Source organism: Wasmannia auropunctata, unplaced genomic scaffold, assembly GCF_000956235.1.
Source record: "Wasmannia auropunctata unplaced genomic scaffold, wasmannia.A_1.0 LD334880.1, whole genome shotgun sequence".
Taxonomy (NCBI): domain Eukaryota; kingdom Metazoa; phylum Arthropoda; class Insecta; order Hymenoptera; family Formicidae; genus Wasmannia; species Wasmannia auropunctata.
The window spans coordinates 999,273-1,017,344 of record NW_012028010.1 but is presented as its reverse complement, the minus strand read 5'-3'; the positions used below and the strand labels follow the sequence as shown (position 1 = coordinate 1,017,344).

At 26.0% G+C, this 18,072-nt stretch overlaps 2 protein-coding genes across 3 annotated transcripts; both read right to left on the bottom strand.

The window, feature by feature from the left end:
- Positions 1-268: 268 nt before the first annotated feature.
- LOC105457937 (fatty acyl-CoA reductase 1-like) lies at positions 269-6,180 on the bottom strand. Of its 2 annotated transcripts, XM_011702910.1 has the most exons (10): positions 6,132-6,180; positions 5,824-6,052; positions 5,231-5,479; positions 4,779-4,924; positions 4,529-4,638; positions 3,945-4,137; positions 2,996-3,241; positions 2,074-2,250; positions 1,907-1,987; positions 269-571 (listed from the first exon to the last, which is right to left on the bottom strand). In XM_011702910.1, exons 2-10 carry the CDS (start codon positions 6,025-6,027, stop codon positions 481-483), a joined length of 1,497 nt encoding a protein of 498 aa, XP_011701212.1. In that variant the 5' UTR covers positions 6,028-6,052; positions 6,132-6,180; the 3' UTR covers positions 269-480. The 2 variants fall into 2 exon arrangements, with proteins under 2 accessions (XP_011701212.1, XP_011701211.1); XM_011702909.1 differs by having other exon boundaries at positions 5,824-6,174.
- Positions 6,181-7,770: 1,590 nt separating this feature from the next.
- LOC105457935 (fatty acyl-CoA reductase 1-like) lies at positions 7,771-13,233 on the bottom strand. Its single transcript, XM_011702908.1, has 9 exons — positions 12,888-13,233; positions 12,344-12,592; positions 11,607-11,752; positions 11,355-11,464; positions 10,859-11,051; positions 10,112-10,354; positions 9,548-9,724; positions 9,386-9,466; positions 7,771-8,790 (listed from the first exon to the last, which is right to left on the bottom strand). Exons 1-9 carry the CDS (start codon positions 13,089-13,091, stop codon positions 8,703-8,705), a joined length of 1,491 nt encoding a protein of 496 aa, XP_011701210.1. The 5' UTR covers positions 13,092-13,233; the 3' UTR covers positions 7,771-8,702.
- Between the last annotated feature and the right edge of the window lie 4,839 nt (positions 13,234-18,072).

The following is an 18,072-nucleotide window of genomic DNA, read 5'->3' as shown; positions in this document are numbered from 1 at the left end:
CGCTAACTCCAAAGTTTGCAACTTTCGGCTAGATTTTCGTAACAACACGTGTCGAATAATAAAAAGAAAGAGTTACAATTCTATCATATGATATCGCCGCCACTAATTGTAGTGAGATCAAGCGTCGCGGACCTTAGTTACATGCTATCGGACAGCCATTGTTATTACGTAATCGGCAAAAAGTAAGACTATGGACGTCGACATGGAAATTTCGTCGAAAGTTGCAAACAATGCCGATTACTGTATTAGATATTATAAATATGTACAATTTTCTATGCAAATTGCATTTTATTTGATATCTTTAGTATATACATAAATATACGTAATATTTAACATCTAACAGAAACTAAAGTATCTCCGTTTGAAAATACATTAAGTCTATAAAGAGAAAGATCTTTTAATTAAAAAACTGTCTGTGTGTTACATGTGTTTGACCATCATAAATTATAGTTTGATAAACATGGAGAAGAATCAGCAATTTTATAATATATTAAAATAGATCCATTTATATATTATCCACAGTACTCCAATAGATATGATAGTTTTCAATACTTTGACAAACAGGTACACTCTAAAAATAAAATAAACTTAATTTATTTTTAAAATAGGATTATAAAAATAAAAAATAAAATAAATTTGTTTAAATAATTTGCTTAAATACGATTAATAAATGTATATATTTTTTCATTATTTCGATTATACTTTAACAGGAAAATGAATATACATTGTATTTTATTATTTAAAATGTATCGATGGTAAGATCTTAACTTCTCTTTTGTGACATATTCCGATTAATTTATATCATACAATACATATCGACAGCAATAATTTATGATAAATATTTTACTATAAATAATTATTAAAAATATCTTACACTTTGCCGAAACAATAAATATAATATTAAACTTATAATAATAAAAGTTTTGAAATTTTTAATATATCTATCTAAGATTGCCAAAAATATGTATAAATATAAATTGTATAACAAATAATAAGGGGAGAAAATTAAGAGTTAAATGCGAGTGAGGTTAAATGTTGATTGCCTAATAATTTCTTAATTTTCAAATCTTATTGTTAGTGTTTAGCTATTGTAAACCGTCGACCACCAATTACTGTCGGTCTTTAAGAACGTAGTTATAACTCAAAACTGAAGTAATACGTAATTACATAGCTTTAAATTGATCTTCGATTCGACAATGATGCTAACAAGTATCTTAAAACATTGTAAAGAATTAATTGCAAAAAATATTACCTCAGCCGAGATTCAAACCAGGTATCTCTCGATATTCTCCGGGGGGGGGGGGGGGGGTCTATATTCATTATAAAAATTGATTATTGCAATAAATATATACCAGTGAGCATATAACCTTAATAGTCGAATAGATAAGACATCTGTCTCGGATAGGATCAAGTATGAATCCACATTTGAATCCTGGCTGAGGTAATATTTTTCGCAATATGTCGTTATACAGTAGTGTTTTAAAATGCTTGTTAGCATTATCATCGAATCGAAGATCAATTTAATAAATATGTAATATTTCAACTTTGAGTTATGACTGCATTCTTAACGACTGACAGTAATCGGCACGCTATTTACAATAGCTGAAATCTAAAAGATTTGAAAATAAAGAATATTATTTAGCAACCGACATCCAACCTCGGCCGTACATGGCTCTTTTCTCTCTCGTTACTTACTATATACCTTGTATGAAATTATTGTCATAAATTATATATTTACATATCTTTTTGTACAATAGATTCGCTTTATTCGTTACTTTCCGAGAAGTGATGAAACGTTCAATTTTTACTTATTACATATTGTCTAATAGTCAATTTTTTTAACGTCACACAAATATAAATTAATATATATAAATTATAATAAATACAAATTATGAACTACTTATACCTTTCACTATGTGCTCTAACTGCAGCTAATCGATTCATGTCTTCGTGAAGAAGAAACGTTTTGCCACCAATGGCACTGTTCCTTCATATCATAAGATAAACAATTATCAGCTTCAAATTGTTTTTATCGTAATTATTGTCATTTATAATTAAAAATATAATACTTACTTGCAATACGCTCTAAGATCAACATAGGAATAGTTGATAGAAAACATATCAAGGTTGTCAGGTGGTATTGAGGATATCAGAGCCAATGAATTTGCATTGCTGTATTTCCATTCATGGAACGAAAAATAACTCACAGCACGATTGGCCACATATAGTCTTCTCTGCAATTGTACTAACCTATTTTGTATGTTACTGATTAACACGGTTTAGTTATAAAGACACGACTTCAATCATATTACTCAATCTGTAGATTCAGAATTCGCAAGTACAATAAGCTAAATTTTGGCAAGAACACATACAGAGTGTCCGATAATTATTGACACAACGCTTGCAGGAGGTAGGACTAAACTGAGCAGATAAATCTTTTACCATTTTACGATCTTCGCAATAGTTATCGAGATATTAATTCATAAAGATCGTTGAATGTGAACGCGTTGCGAGATACTTCTACTCCACGCCGCGCGCTATGCTATGTAGATACGACCGCTCACTGCGGATTGCAGTCGTATCTCACCACATTCGGATCTTTATAAAATGTGATCTTTATAAATTAATATCTCGATAACTATTGTGAAGATCGCAAAATGGCGCAGGACTTTTTTGCTAAGTTTAGTCGTTCTATATGTCTCTGCAAGCGTTGTGTCAATAACTATCGGACATCCTATATATTTTTATAGATACGTATTGTATTATATACAAACAATGTCTCTATTAAACATGTAGAGTAGAGATAATAATAGATTTAAAAAAAGAAAAAAAAAGATGTAAACAAAATGATAAAAAATATATATTTTTCTAAAAAGAAAATACATTGTTTTAATTTGTAAAATATTTACAACTTGCGATTGAATCAAATATATGCGCAAGTAATATACATTTGATAAGTTAAGTTAGTTAATTAAATATTTGATTTAAGACTTACTTAGGTCGACGTCCAGAGAGTTTCAAAACCAAATCTATTAATATAGCTGGCATAATATGCAATAATATTGTTAATATATAAAACAAAATAAAATTATCGGTCAATATTGTATGGAGAGTCCAGATAATTCCTTCCAAAGGCACCTCCTTCTTTGTAATACTGAATAACATCTTTATACCATCTTGATATGTCAAAACTTTCTGATTTACACAATTTAGTACAAAAGTAGTGGAATCTTCTGTTAAGCTAATAACAAACAAAATTATATATTATAATTAATAAATTTAAAAAGTAAATATTAAGTTGTCAATATCTACATAAAATTGTAGAATTGTTCAATATGTATTAAATTTGAGAAATAAGATATTTGCTAAATTTCGAATTATATAAAAACACACAAAATATTATTAACGAGATTAAATAATTAATAAATTATTTGACAAATTTCCATTTAGAGTATATTAATTATTTAACAAGTTTTCACAAATTAAGTATTAAAAATATAAATACATAAAAAAATCGTTATTAAATTATTTAAAAATTGTCAATTTTATTTTACATGAAAAAAAAGATGTAGATTTATTCCAAAAATAGGTTTTCCATTTTTTACGTGCAAATCTCCTTAATTCAAGCTAAAGAAAATTTAACAATTATACGAAAATATAGAAATAGACATTGAAATTTTTATTATAAATATTAAATAAATCTTTAAACAAATACTCTAAATATTGCATAATATTAGCATCTACATCTACTCTTGTATTTGACTAAGCATTTTATTCTATAGAATAAACAAAATTATAGAATAAACAAAAACAAGATTAAATAAACAAATAGCTTACAATTATATTGTAAAGATGGATTAAAATTCCAAATACAGAAAATACATTTTCACATACATAATTTAATACAGTTAAAGATGCATGCATGTATATGTTAATAATCATACGTGGTTAATCCCAGCTTCCAAGATACGATTATTATAGCTTTGATGACAATATCAACTGGTACTGCATTTTGATTAACATTTTTATTTACACAAGCTACTCGTATTATTCCTTTTCCACCACCAATGAAAAGTCCTATTGGACCGTAAACGTTATCTATCCATCCTGGGACAGGTTCTTCCAGCGATGGCATCACTAAAAAATAATTACCAACTAATATATATTTTCAATCGAAATGAGGTAAGAGAATCATAAAATCTTAATAATGAACATCAAACATTAATTTATTTATTGCGTATAAGTAACATAACATGACTCAAAGATCCATTTAATTATTACATTCCATAAATACATAAATGAAAGCAAATTATCTTCTAAAATATGTTCAAACATAAGATATATGTATACATCTGTCATTTCTTCTTACTACGTACTTTTAATGCTATTATTATTTTTAGAAAGAATTGTATGTCGTCACTTGTCAGTACAGTTATTTTATTTTATTAGTGCAGAAGACAAATATTTATCTCACAATAATGCATTAAAACTAATATTTATTTGTAATAATTAAAACAAGACTACATACCAATAGAAGGTCTTACAATCGCGCAAGGTAAGGAGGAAGAATAATCTTGTATTATATTTTCCGCTAGGTTTTTTGAAAAAATATATGTATTGGGTGCATAATCTAAACATCTGAACATAATTTCAAGTGCATACAGAATTAAAAATTAAAAAATTATTAAAAACACGATGTAAATAAAATGAAAAAATTATATATTCTGTGCGTTTATCTATACATAATTTATAAATATAATATTTCGTTTATAACTTACTTAGCCGTAAAAATGTCTAAAGTATATTCATCCAATAATTCAACCATTTCGATCATCTTCCGCCAATCAGTTACTGGTGGATACACTTTTTCTTCTACTAATGGTTCACTCAAGTGTGTGAATGCTGTACTAATATGCACTAATGCCTTTAACAAACAAGAGCAATGTTTTAAAATTATAAATTTTTAAAATTTTCTTCAGTGTAAGAAAGCTCTTATAATAATAATAAAATAAATATGTTATATTAATTTAGAACATTATAATATTTCATTTATATTCATCATATTTCAACTATTATTAAGCTTGATTAGCTAGTATTTTTGAAGAAAATTTGTAATTAAAATATCTTGTCGAATATGAGTTATTGTTAGAAAATGTTACATTAACGTATAATTATGTGATAAAATGAGTTACTTAAATGCACACAACCTCAGTTACTATTTCTGACTTACCACTAAATTCTTCATACTTTGTGCTAAAATACAAATATCTCTTGTTGATCTGGCATTGGCAAATATGGCATATTTTAAACTGTTATTAAATCTCACACTCGCTGCTGCATGGATTATTATAGTTACTCTTTCAATCAGCATTTGTCTATCCGCAGCAGATAAACCTAATCCCTTTTCACTAACATTGCCAGAAACCGGAATTAATTTCTCGAAATTCGAAGGTCTCTCTTCACGCAATTTTTCAAATAGCTTTAGAAATAGAAGAACGTTATAATTTTAAAAAATGTTTCTATATTAATTTATAAAATAATAATTCCTGATTTATTGTTAATAAATTTACGACAAATAAATAAAATATTTTAAATATTTTAAATATTTTAAATATTTTAAATAATATACCCTACTACTTACAAAATTTATATACAATTCATAAATATTATTACTAAAAATATTTTTTCTTTAGTTATGAGTGACGACATTGCAATAGTATTTACAAAAAAATTCTTTTTGTCAAATAATTAAATAATATTTTAAAAAATTTTAAAATCTTAAAAAAATACATTGTTACAAAAATTTATTTATAACTAACTTACCGGCAAATTTAATATTTTATGAAGCCTTTCATTGATAGTTAATCCTCTTTTCGGCCGCATCAACAAAAATATTTCACGAACATCAGGACAAGATCGCAATATCTTTTCAATAAATACTTTACCCAAAAATCCTGTAGGACCTGTCAAAAATATACTTTGTCCAACGTAAAATGCAGGAATTGATTTGGTTAGATCAGTTTTCATCTTGTTTATTACTTTTAAAGCAAGGCTAACACATAAACAACTAACTAAAGATAAAGGTATTAAAGGTATTAAACTTGATTATTGACTTTTGATGATTTATTCACCTTTGTTATTTCGATATAGATAGAATGCGAATAAACGTTTAATCCTACTAACGCACAAGCTGAATTATAATCGTTTTATAGCCGTAAGCTAATCGTTTTCAACAGGAAATGATTATAATTCTGCAATGTCAAGTTGAAAGAGCAAGTATACAATAGGCAGAAGTACATATGTAATGACATTTATTTATGTATTATACACTATTATATTTATATTCTATTCAAAGAAAGGCACTAAGAATCAACATGCAGAACTCGTTGTATTAAATTTTCTCATAAAATTAATTAACAAAAACTCTTTAAAAAAAAGTTTACTCCAAGTATATAAAAAACTATTGTACATTACATTTTTCCTAAACTAAAAATATTATTTTAACAAATAAAAGTTATCCAAAAACAAATATGAGATCATACAAGTTGTCAAGTATTTGATTAGGCAAAGGAACAAAAATATTTTTTTAATAAAACGTTTAAACCATCCAAAAATATAATGCCCAAGTATATGCAGCAAAAGTTTAATGTCATTGTCTTTCCAAATAATTTTAATATTTATAAAACAGTAAAGTGATTAAAATGACCAATGAGATCATATTGAAACAAAAACTTGGCATGTCCGCATTTTAAATTCATCATATTAATTGATGCAATCCGAGTACGCCAAGTATTTACATCATTATGATCCCATTAGTCATTTTAGTCACTTTAAGTCTGTTTTATGAAACTTAAAATTATTTGGAAAGACAATGGCATTAAACTTTTGCTGCATATACTTTTGGATGGTTTAAACGTTTTATTAAAAAAATATTTTTGTTCCCTTTAAAGTAAGTTCAACAAAGGGGTAGAGAGAAGAAGGAAAAGTCAAGAAGCTTGCCAGCAAGCATGATTTATTAAATCAAGCTTGAACAATAAAATTCCAAATATGCAATATCATTTACCTGTAGAGCAGAACTTGATTAGTAGTAAATCAATGTTATATTAAGAAACCAGATCATTTCTTCAAAATATTACCTCAGCCAGGATGCGGTAATAGTCAGTCTGGAGGTAATATTTTTTGGAACAAATAATTCTTTATGTCGCATCGTGGGTAAGAGGAATTTTATTAGATGGCAGTAAGCATCAGTATTTATTAAATTGATTATCAATTTAATAACGCAATATTACTATTCTGTTTCAAACAAGAGTTACGTTATGACCGAAAGTAACGGCGCGCAGTTCAAGAAATTAGTTCGAGAATATGTATATAAAATTCACACAGAAATATCAGTAAGCATCAAGATACTGCTTTGACCGTTTCTCGGCCTTCTTTCAATTTAATTTAGAATACACGGTCAAATTTATACAATATGTATATATATATATATATATATATATATATATATACTATATATTTTCTTTAAGGTGTTACTTATATTAGATTAATTCAAAAGTTGATTTTTTTTTTCAAGATCAAGTTTTAAGCGTTTATTATTTCGGTTCAAGTACAAAAACACATAAAAATAAAGAAATTAAAGAATATAAGTAAAAGATACGGAAAAAAATTATATCAAAATGTTCTTTTTTAATTTTAACGAAAAGAAAACTGATCAATAATATCGTAATTTAAATGTTAACATCAGATTTGATATAAAGAATAAAATGTCCATTTAATCTTTCTAGTCGCAAAAATGCCATGAAAATAGATAATTTATTCTCTTCATGGTGAAATACGTTCCGCTTTACAATTAGTGCTTACAATACATAAACATAATCGAAAGATGACATTAATGTTTGGATGCACTCTTAATCATGTATCGCCTAGAACCTTCAAATTCCAGGTATTTTTTGAACATGAAAATGACATTTCGAGTTACACATTAAAAGGAGGTATTTTGCGCGGTACATTAGCACGAGATACGGAATATACGAAGTAATAATAAGTTTGACGATACAATTAGAGGTAGATACTGCTTTTCTGCTGCTTCTGCATTCTGGAGGTACTGCATTTGAATTCGCGATACTTGTTTTTGGAGGCTCCGAGTTCATACCTCGTATATATAATACAAGGTACAAAATTTTGCGTATGTACGTACCTCGTATTTATAAATACGGAGGTATTCAGTGGTAAAAATGTACCGCCAGTGTTTGGCAAGTCTTTGATCAAATGACAAGACAATTGATTAAAGATTTTGTGTACCTCCAATTTTTCGCGGTACATATTTAAAGGATATATGTACTTATGTCCCTCGTAATTACATAGGATTTATATTTCAACCTTGTACCTTCAATTTTTGGCGATACACGATTAAAGAGTGTATATAGAGTACTTAATTTTTAATCAAGGAAATGTTGAACTGAATGTAGAACAATTGAAAATTCATATGATTTAATGGAGTTAAATTTTTTTATGTTAAGCGTGCGTTAAAGTAGATAACATTCATCTGAAAATGTGATCTTTAAATCTATGAGATTATATTAAAAATAGAATAAGTCTACAAAAAGAAATATCTATTAATTAAAAAATTGCTTTTTCTGTGCATTATATGTGTTTGATCATAATTATAGTTTGACAAGCATGACAAAGAACTAACAATTTCCTTATGTATCAAAATAGATCCAATTGTATATTATCCACAGTATTCCGATGTAGATAATAGTTTTCAATACTTTGACAAACAGGTACACTCTGAAAATAAAACAAACTTAATTTATTTTTAAAATAGGATTATAAAATAAAAAGTACAATAAATTAAAAATCAAAAAAATAAATTAAAATAAAATTTATTTAAATAATTAATTGCGATTAATATATTATTACATATTAATATATTACAATTTAATTATTTCAATTATACTTTAACAAGAAAATGAATATAAAGTGTATTTTGTTATTTAAAATGTATGAATGCGTTAAGTATGATAACCTTTTCTTCTTTTTTAACATATTCTGAATAATGTATAAAATACATATTGACAGCAATACATAATTACTATTTTATTATAAATAATTGTTAAAAATGTCTTATACACTTTGCTGAGAATAATATTTCATATCTATCTGATTGTAAAATGTAAATTTGCCAAAAATATAAATGTAAATTAAATATGTCTATCTTTTCATATATTAGATACGTTTCATATCTTACTTTTCGAGAGTGTCATGAAATGTTTAATGTTTAATGTTCTTACTGTTATATGTTGTCCAGTGAATTTTTTAAATGTGACACAAATATAAATATTTGCATAAACAATAACAAATACTAATTATGAACTATTCATACCTTTTCAGATGTATCCTAGCTGCATCTAATCGATTCATATCTTCGCGAAGAAGAAATTTTTTTGCACCAATGATACAATTTCTTCATGTCATAAGATTAAAACTTATTAGCTTGAAAAAGTTTAATAGTTATTATTTAGAATTAAAAATATAATACACTTACTTGGCATACTCTCTAATATTATCATAGGAATAGTCGAAAGAAAAAATATCACGGTTGTCAGGTGGTATTGAGGATATCAAAGCCAATGAATTTGAATTGCTGTATTTCCATTCATGGAACGAAAAATAACTTAAAGCACAATTGGCCACATACAGTCTTCTCTGCAATCGTACTAACCTAATTTGCACGTTACTCATTAACATAATGCTATATTTATAGTTATGAGGACGCACCATATTAATCATATTAATTAATCTGTAGAGTTAAAATCCGCAAGTACAATAAACTAAATTTTGAAAAGAACATTTTTATAAACACGTAATTATATATGTATAAACATTGTCTCAATTTAATATGTAATATGAAGCTAAATATTAGACAAAGAGAATATACAGGAATGATGTTTCAGACAAATTTATGCTTTAAAAAAATGTGTTTCTTGTACTAGAAAGAAAATACCTATATTATTTCAGTTTGCGGAACATATAAATCTTGTCGATTCAGTCAAATAAGTATATGTTAAAATAATTTACATTTGTTGAATTAATTTTATTTAAAACTTACATAGGTCGACGTCCAGAAAGTTTCAAAATCAAATCTATTAATATAGCTGGCAAAATATGCAATAATATCGTTAATAAGTAGAACAGAATATAGTTATCGGTCAATATTGTATGGAGAGTCCAAACAATTCCTTCCAAAGGCACCTCTTTTGTAGTGCTGAATGACGTCTTTATAGCATTTTCATATGTTACATGTTTAGAATTTATGCAATTTAATACAAAAGTTGGGGAACCTTCTGTTAAGCTAATAACAAACAAAATTATATATGAATTAATAAAATTAGAAAATAAGTAATTATAGGTAGGCAATATACATATACATAAAGTTATCTGCGTTATATTTCAGAAATAAGATAAATATTTGCGAAATTTTGAATTATATAAACATACAAAATATAATTAATTATTTAATATGTTTCCGCAAATTTAGCATCAATAATATAAATGCTTAAGAAAATCGTTATTAAATTAATTATGAATTGTTTTATTTTACTAGAAGAAAATACAGATTTTGTTCAAGAATAAGTTTTTAATCTTTTACGTGCAATCTTAATATAAGCTAAAGAAAATCTAACAATTATACGACAGAAAAGAACCTAAAGATTAAAAAAAAAAAACCTACAGAGTGAAATATTTATTATAAATATTGTATTTTATAAATCTTTGAAAAATTAGTGCAAATACTGATATAAAAAGTTTCTCATGTTTGTAATTAAAGATGCATGCGTATATACGTTAATGATCATACGTGGTTAATCCTAGCTTCCAAGATACGACTATTACAGCTTTGATGACAATATCAACTGCTACAGCAATTTGTTTAACAGCTTTATTTAAATAGGCTACTCGTATTATTCCTTTCCCACCACCAACAAAAAGTCCTATTGGACCGTAAACGTTATCTATCCATCCTGGTACAGGTTCTTCTACCGATGGCAACACTAAAATATGGGATGCAATTGTTAAGTTACCATTATTCAAAGATCCATTTGACTACTACATTCCATAAATAATTCTAAAAACAAAGCAAATTATCGTCTTACTATTCAAACAAAATATATACACATATGTCTTTTCTTTTTATTATATAACTTTTAATTATTATTAAAAAAAAATTATACGCTGTCAGTACAATTACATAGTTCATTTTATCAAACAGTGGAGATACAAATATTCGAAGATATTCCACAATAATATATAAAAACTAAAATTTATTTCTAATAACTAGAACAAAGGCTACATACCGATAGAAGGTCTTACAATCGCACAAGGTAAGGACGAAGAGTAATCTTGTATTATACTTTCCGCTAGATTTTTTGCAAAAATGTATGTGTTGGGTACATATCCTAAACACCTGTACATAATTTTAAGTGCATACAGAATTAAAAATTTGAATTAAATGCATAATGTAAATAAAGTGAAAAAATTATTCTAATATATTTATCTATACATAATTTATAGACGCGTGGCATATTCGATTTTCGATTATAACTTACTTAGCCGTAAAAATGTTTAAAGTATGTTCATCCAATAATTCGGTCATTTCAATCATCTTCCGCCAATCAGCTATTGGTGGGTACACTTTTTCTTCTACGAATAGTTCATTCAAGTGTGCGAATGCTGTACTAATATGCACTAATGCCTTTTAACAGACAAGAACAATTGTTTAAGAATTTTTTAAAAATCTTCAGTATAAGAAAAATTTTATAATAATAAAATAAGCAGATAAATTTTTAATATTAACTTAATTATATATACATGGTCTGGCAGAAAAGTAATGAGACTGTATTAATATAAGAAACAAATCTATTTATTCATCAATAAATGGATAATCCTCTTCAAAATAGTTATAATGCTTGGGAAAAAATATAAATTTTTATGTAAAAAAAGTCGTACATTACAATATCAGTAATCAAAAAATGAAAAGAATAAAAACATGTGTTAAAAAAAATTGCAACATTCAGGGATTGAACATAGACTCTCGGAAAGAAAACCCTTTACTCACCGGGCTATACCGATGTTAAATGAAAGAAATATATTGCTTTTTATTATTAAATATTAAATATTATTATTTAAAAATTTATTTTTCGAAAATTTTTACTCGAAAACTAAGGCCCATTCAATCACATGCTCGGTCATTATATCTTTATTTTGCCTCTAGTTTCACCAAAAAATTGGGATCCGTAATGCATTAACCTGGCCTTCCCCTTATCAGTTACTGTTTGTGAATTACCGTTAAATTTTTCATTCTTTGTGCTAAAATACAAATGTCTCTTGTTGCTCTGGTATTGATAAATATGGCTTGTTTTAAACTGCTATTAAATTTTACTTCCCCCGCTATATGTATTATTATAGTCACTCTTTCAACCAGCATTTGCTTGTCCGCAGCCGACAAACCTAATTCCTTCTCACTGGCACTGCCAGAAATCGGAATTAATTTCTCGAAATTCGAAGGTCGCTCTTCGCGCAATTTTTCAAATAGCTGAATAATAGAAGAATGTTATAAATTATAAAAGCGTTTTAACATTAATATAATATATAATAATAATTCTTGACAAATTTTCAATAAATTTTTAACAAGCAAATAGAACATTTTATTATATACTATTTACAAAATTTATATATCATTTACAGATATTATTATTAAAAATAACTTAGTGAAATGCATGCATTTACTTAAATGTAATAACATTTAAAAAAATTCAAAATCTATATAACATTCTAAAAAATGTTAAAGAAATGCATTGTTACAAAAAAATTATTTATATCTAGCTTACCGGCAAATTTAATATTTTTTCGAGTCTTTCATTAATAGTTAATCCTCTTTTCGGCCGCATCAACATAAAGATTTCACGAACATCAGGACAAGATCGCAATACCTTTTCGAGAAACACTTTACCCAGAAATCCTGTCGCACCTGTTACAAATATACTTTGTCCAGCGTAAAACGCAGGAATTGACTTGGTTGGATCAATGGTCATCTTGCTTTTGTGTCCTTAAAACAAAATACGAACGATAAACCACTATGCTTTGATACTCTAGCTAAAACGTAGGTATTGAAACACTTGGAATGGTTGTCACTTTTGCTTTGTAATAGAAATATGTTGGTGATCGTATAAACGTTTATATCTACTACGATCGATTTTACTACGCATAACTTAAAAGTGTTATCGGGTCATATCCGTTAGCTATACTTAACGTAAGCATATACTTTATTAAAGCGGAAATGATTATAGCTTTACAGTCTAAAATTAAAAGATTAAGGATACATTAATGTACGCAAAAAATGTTTATCTGTTTATAATACCTACGTCAAAAACATATAGATATAATATATTATTTTATATTGCATTATATTTGCACTGCATTATTACTTTATTTAATTATAATTATTTGTAACGCAATTTGATTATAAAAATTGATATATAACTATTGAATTAGAAAGAAAATGAAAAAGAGATATACAAAGAGAATGAAATAAAAAAGAAAAAAGAGAAGGAGAGAGAGAAGGAAAATATATTGAGATTTAAACTGTTTAAATTCCAAATTTAAATTGTTAAATTATTAAAATAGCACAGTGCATTTTTACTTGTAATAATCAGATAAAAATGATGACGCAAAATAATAAACAAATTAAATTATTTATGCGGTGCTCAAAGTAATTATCGCATTTTTTCGTTATATCTTGAATACTATTCGAGATATTAAAAAATGTTTTATACACAAATTTTACGACAAAATTATATGTATTCAAGTAGATCAATGACATTTTTGAAATAGCCAAATCTCTACAAGTCGAAGTTCACCTCTATAAGTCGAACTTCCATTGTCGCTACCTCTATAATTTGAATTTGTAGTTATGTGGAACCGTGAGTAATAACCTGGTATTTTGTTTTATGGTTGGTTACATTTATCATATGTAAACACATATCATATATACATATATCATGTATACAATAAATACTCACTGTTAAATATTAATTTTTTTTCTCAAATAGTCATTATAATCGGAAAATTATAAACTCTCATACAAAGTCTCGAATTTTCATATGTTAACATTCTTTTACTTGAATTCCAATAAGTCAAAAACTCTATACTCGAACAATTTTTCTGGTCCCTTGAGATTCGAGTTATCGAGGTTTGACTGTAATACTGTTTGAAATTTTGCAATATTTAACATTTTTGTAATATAAACAAAAATAAACAAAATAATCCTTAAAACCGATAAAAATAAGAAAAAATATATAAAAGAGAGAATATAAATAAAACAGTTTTAGGAAATTACAAATAACATATAGAACAATCTAAAATTAACAATAATATATCTAATACTATTTAAATATTGCTTCCTTAAGCACTTTTAAGAGGTGAAACATCGCTTAGATTTTAAACTACACAATTTGCAAAAGAAAATAAGTGTTATTTTTGCATTTGTAGAATTTTGAATTGATTTTTTATAGAAACAAGTCATACATATATAAATATCGATTTTTATCTCTTTAATTATTTAAACAGGTCATGTTTTTATCACAAGATGCGTATCAATATTACAATAATAATATGCAACTTTTAGTTTTTGAGAAATAAATAGGTGTCTGTTTAGAAAATCTTAGTAAATTAGTATAATGTATGATCATTTTATGTATTAGTAATTAACGGTGACTTCTTTTACTGATTAAAAATTCAAATTTTCCTTATACATGAAAACGACATTGTTTGTAAATTAAGAATCATTATAAAATCCTTCCTTCATTAATTCACTAATCCAATGCTAACTATCAAAATTATCATTTGATGGTTTCTAAACAAATGAATTTTAAAAGAGGTGAGTTCAACAAAAGCGTTGGAGGGACAGGAAGAAGAGTCAAGAAGCTTCCCAGCGAGAAATAATTCACCAAATTGATTTTGAGATTAATTCGATATCAGTTCAACGTCTTAATAATCGTTTCTCACTGGATTACGAGAATGTACAGGTGCGTTACTAGTGATCATTTTAATTACTTTAAGCCTGTTTTATGAAACTTAAAATTATTTGAGAAAACTATGGCATTAACTTTCGTTGCATATATTTTTAGATGGTTTAAACGGTTTATTAAAAAAATATTTCTGGTTTGGTATAAAATATTTTTGTCTTCATGTCTAATCAAATACTTGACAACTTATATGATCTCATATTTGTTTTTGAGTAACTTTTATTTGTTAAAATAACATTTTTAATTTAGGAAAGATGTATGATACTTTTTTATATACTTGGTGTAAATTTTTTTTTAAATGATTAGTATATGGATAACTATTGCAAAGATCGTACCGAAACTTTAAACGCGTTTTTTTTCTAAAACTACTTTTTTTAAATTGGCAGAAAAGATTACTTAGAAACTATTCAATCAATCAAATTGCATACATGTAGTTCATTAAATTAAATTATTGTTAAAGCTATAAGATAAATAAAATAATTAATTTAAACAATTTTCCTTACATAAACAAAATAAAATTTTGTTAATAAAAATTACAATTTTTTCTTAAAGCATTGTTATTTTTTTCTTATTTTATTGGTTTATAGACAATGTAAGGTTATAAAAAATAAGAAATTTATTTGTATGTATTGAAATAATATTTATGGAGCTGACACAGGTGTTGGTGTATATTAATTTTTACAATATCCAGCCACACACAAACTGTGCCGCATATTCGTTGGTCTTGAAACACAGTTCTTTTACATGAGGCCGGAATCTACTTATAACAATTAAATTGCTAGTTATAACAATTAGCTAGTTATAACAAATAGCTACTTATAACAATGTAATTGTATGTATATATATATATATATATATATATATATACAATAAATATATATTTAATAAATGTACGTACTTCCAAATAACATTACGTAATATACATTAATATATATACATACTTATAATAATATTAAATCTTAAAATATTGTCCCTTTAAATATATATTTGAAGAGATAATAAGATATCTACAAAAGAAACGTTTTTTTGACTAAAAAAATTTTCCTTCTGTGTTTTCTAAGCTGTGCATTATATGTGTTTAACTATCGTAAATTATAGTTTGTTATGCAATTTAGATAAATTGATTATTTTGTAATGTATAAGAGTAGATCCATCTACAAATTAGCCACATCACTCCAATAAAAATAATTTCTATCTAATTATAATGAATAGATACACTCTAAAAATAAAATTAATGCAATTAATATATATATCTTAGTTATTTCGATTATGTTTCTTAAACTTTCAAATTGTAATTCACAATCAAATGTAAATTCTCATTTTATGATTTATGTATCAAAGTTCAATATATTTTTTTCTTGACTTTTTTTAAATTATTTATGTATCAAACATTTTGCAACAGAAATTTGTAATTAATATTTCCATAATTCCAATAATTATCAAAAATTTCTTACCCTATCGCAAATATAATAAATGTAATATTAAACATGTAATTAAGATTTTAAAGTTTCCACATTTCTACTTGTGATTATTAAAATTGTAGAAATATTGCAGCTATTTTTCTACATACCAGATTTTTTTTATTTATTAATTTCCGAAAAATAATTAGATGTTTAACTTCTATTGTTATTACATCTTAATAACATAAACCGATTTGTTAAATGCCATGTAAATAAATGTAAACAATGAAATAAGTACTGTTTATATTATTAATATACTTATACCTTTTATTATATACGTTGGCTGCATCTAGTTGATTCTTCGTGAAAAAACTATTTGACCATTTCTTGACATCGTATTATAGTTTCTAAGGAAAAATGGCGATAATTTTAATACAGTTTAAGATTAAAGAGTAAACACAATGTTTGCAATATCGTATACGTTTTTTTCAGTAACAAATGTAATGTAAAGTGTAATACAAATGCAATATAGAGACACAATTCGTTTATTCTACATTTTCAATATTTTATAAATATAAATTGTTCATAAAATTTTGTATGCGATGTGATAACATTGAATTCTAAGTAAACAAAATTTCAATTACAAATTTAAAGGGAAGTAAATTTAAATAGAAAATCGAATCAAATGATGCATTTATACGTGAATAATTAGAGGAAGTGACAGACGAAAATGATAAACAGCTTAAGTATAATAATTGTTAATTTAAATAATTATATTATTGAATAGTTAATTTCGACAATTCACTGCTTTAATTAAAATGTTACTTCACGAATATATTTTTTGATATACATATCTATGTGTATTCACAAAAATCAGAATACCAAGAAGAAACCGTTATTAATTAATGTGACATAGGAATTTCTTATTTACCGGCAAAAAAATGATAAAATTAGATATAATTTTAAAATAACTTGTAATTGACCAATATAGTCAATCGACATCGATTTCAACTATTATACATTTTATATAAAGAAAATTTCAGTGTTTGATGTACAATTTGTCAGTTTTGACCAAATGAAAGATTAAATATGCTCTATCAATGCAAACTTTAAAACAACTAAAGATAAGTGTACAGCTATTCCGTAAATTATCATCGAGCTTATTCAACTCATTAACTATTTAATTAACAATGTAGGTTATTAGTTTTTAACAGCTATATGCATTGTATCAATCGCATTACTTATTTCATTCATCATTTACAAAAAATTAAATATAAATTAGTGCAGAAAAAGAGCTGTTGAAAGAACATGTACTATATACAGGTAAAGGCTTAGGTCTTTATTGTAGGGATATACAATTTGTTTCTTAGTATTGTGTTCAAGTTATCTTCAGTAATAATGTTACCACGCTGACACGTACGCGCGGTATTGGGTAGCAAGGGGGAAAAAAACAGCCAAAATAGTTTGTGTATCCAGTCATAAAACGAATTCGGGTTTAATATATCCTCCCGAGACTCAGCGTATATTATACATCACATTTTTTATCTTTGCACGATTAACAGACAATTTATTTCCTATGCTCTGGCTGT

Coding starts and splice junctions, on each gene's coding strand:
- LOC105457937 (XM_011702910.1), bottom strand. CDS start 6,027: ATGAAAACTGATCTAACCAAATCAATTCCTGCATTTTACGTTGGACAA. Junction 5,480..5,823: donor ATAAAATATTAAATTTGCCG/GTAAGTTAGTTA, acceptor CTATTTCTAAAG/CTATTTGAAAAATTGCGTGA. Junction 2,251..2,995: donor CTCTCTGGACGTCGACCTAA/GTAAGTCTTAAA, acceptor CATACAAAATAG/GTTAGTACAATTGCAGAGAA.
- LOC105457935 (XM_011702908.1), bottom strand. CDS start 13,091: ATGACCATTGATCCAACCAAGTCAATTCCTGCGTTTTACGCTGGACAA. Junction 11,465..11,606: donor TTAAACATTTTTACGGCTAA/GTAAGTTATAAT, acceptor AATTATGTACAG/GTGTTTAGGATATGTACCCA. Junction 9,725..10,111: donor CTTTCTGGACGTCGACCTAT/GTAAGTTTTAAA, acceptor CGTGCAAATTAG/GTTAGTACGATTGCAGAGAA.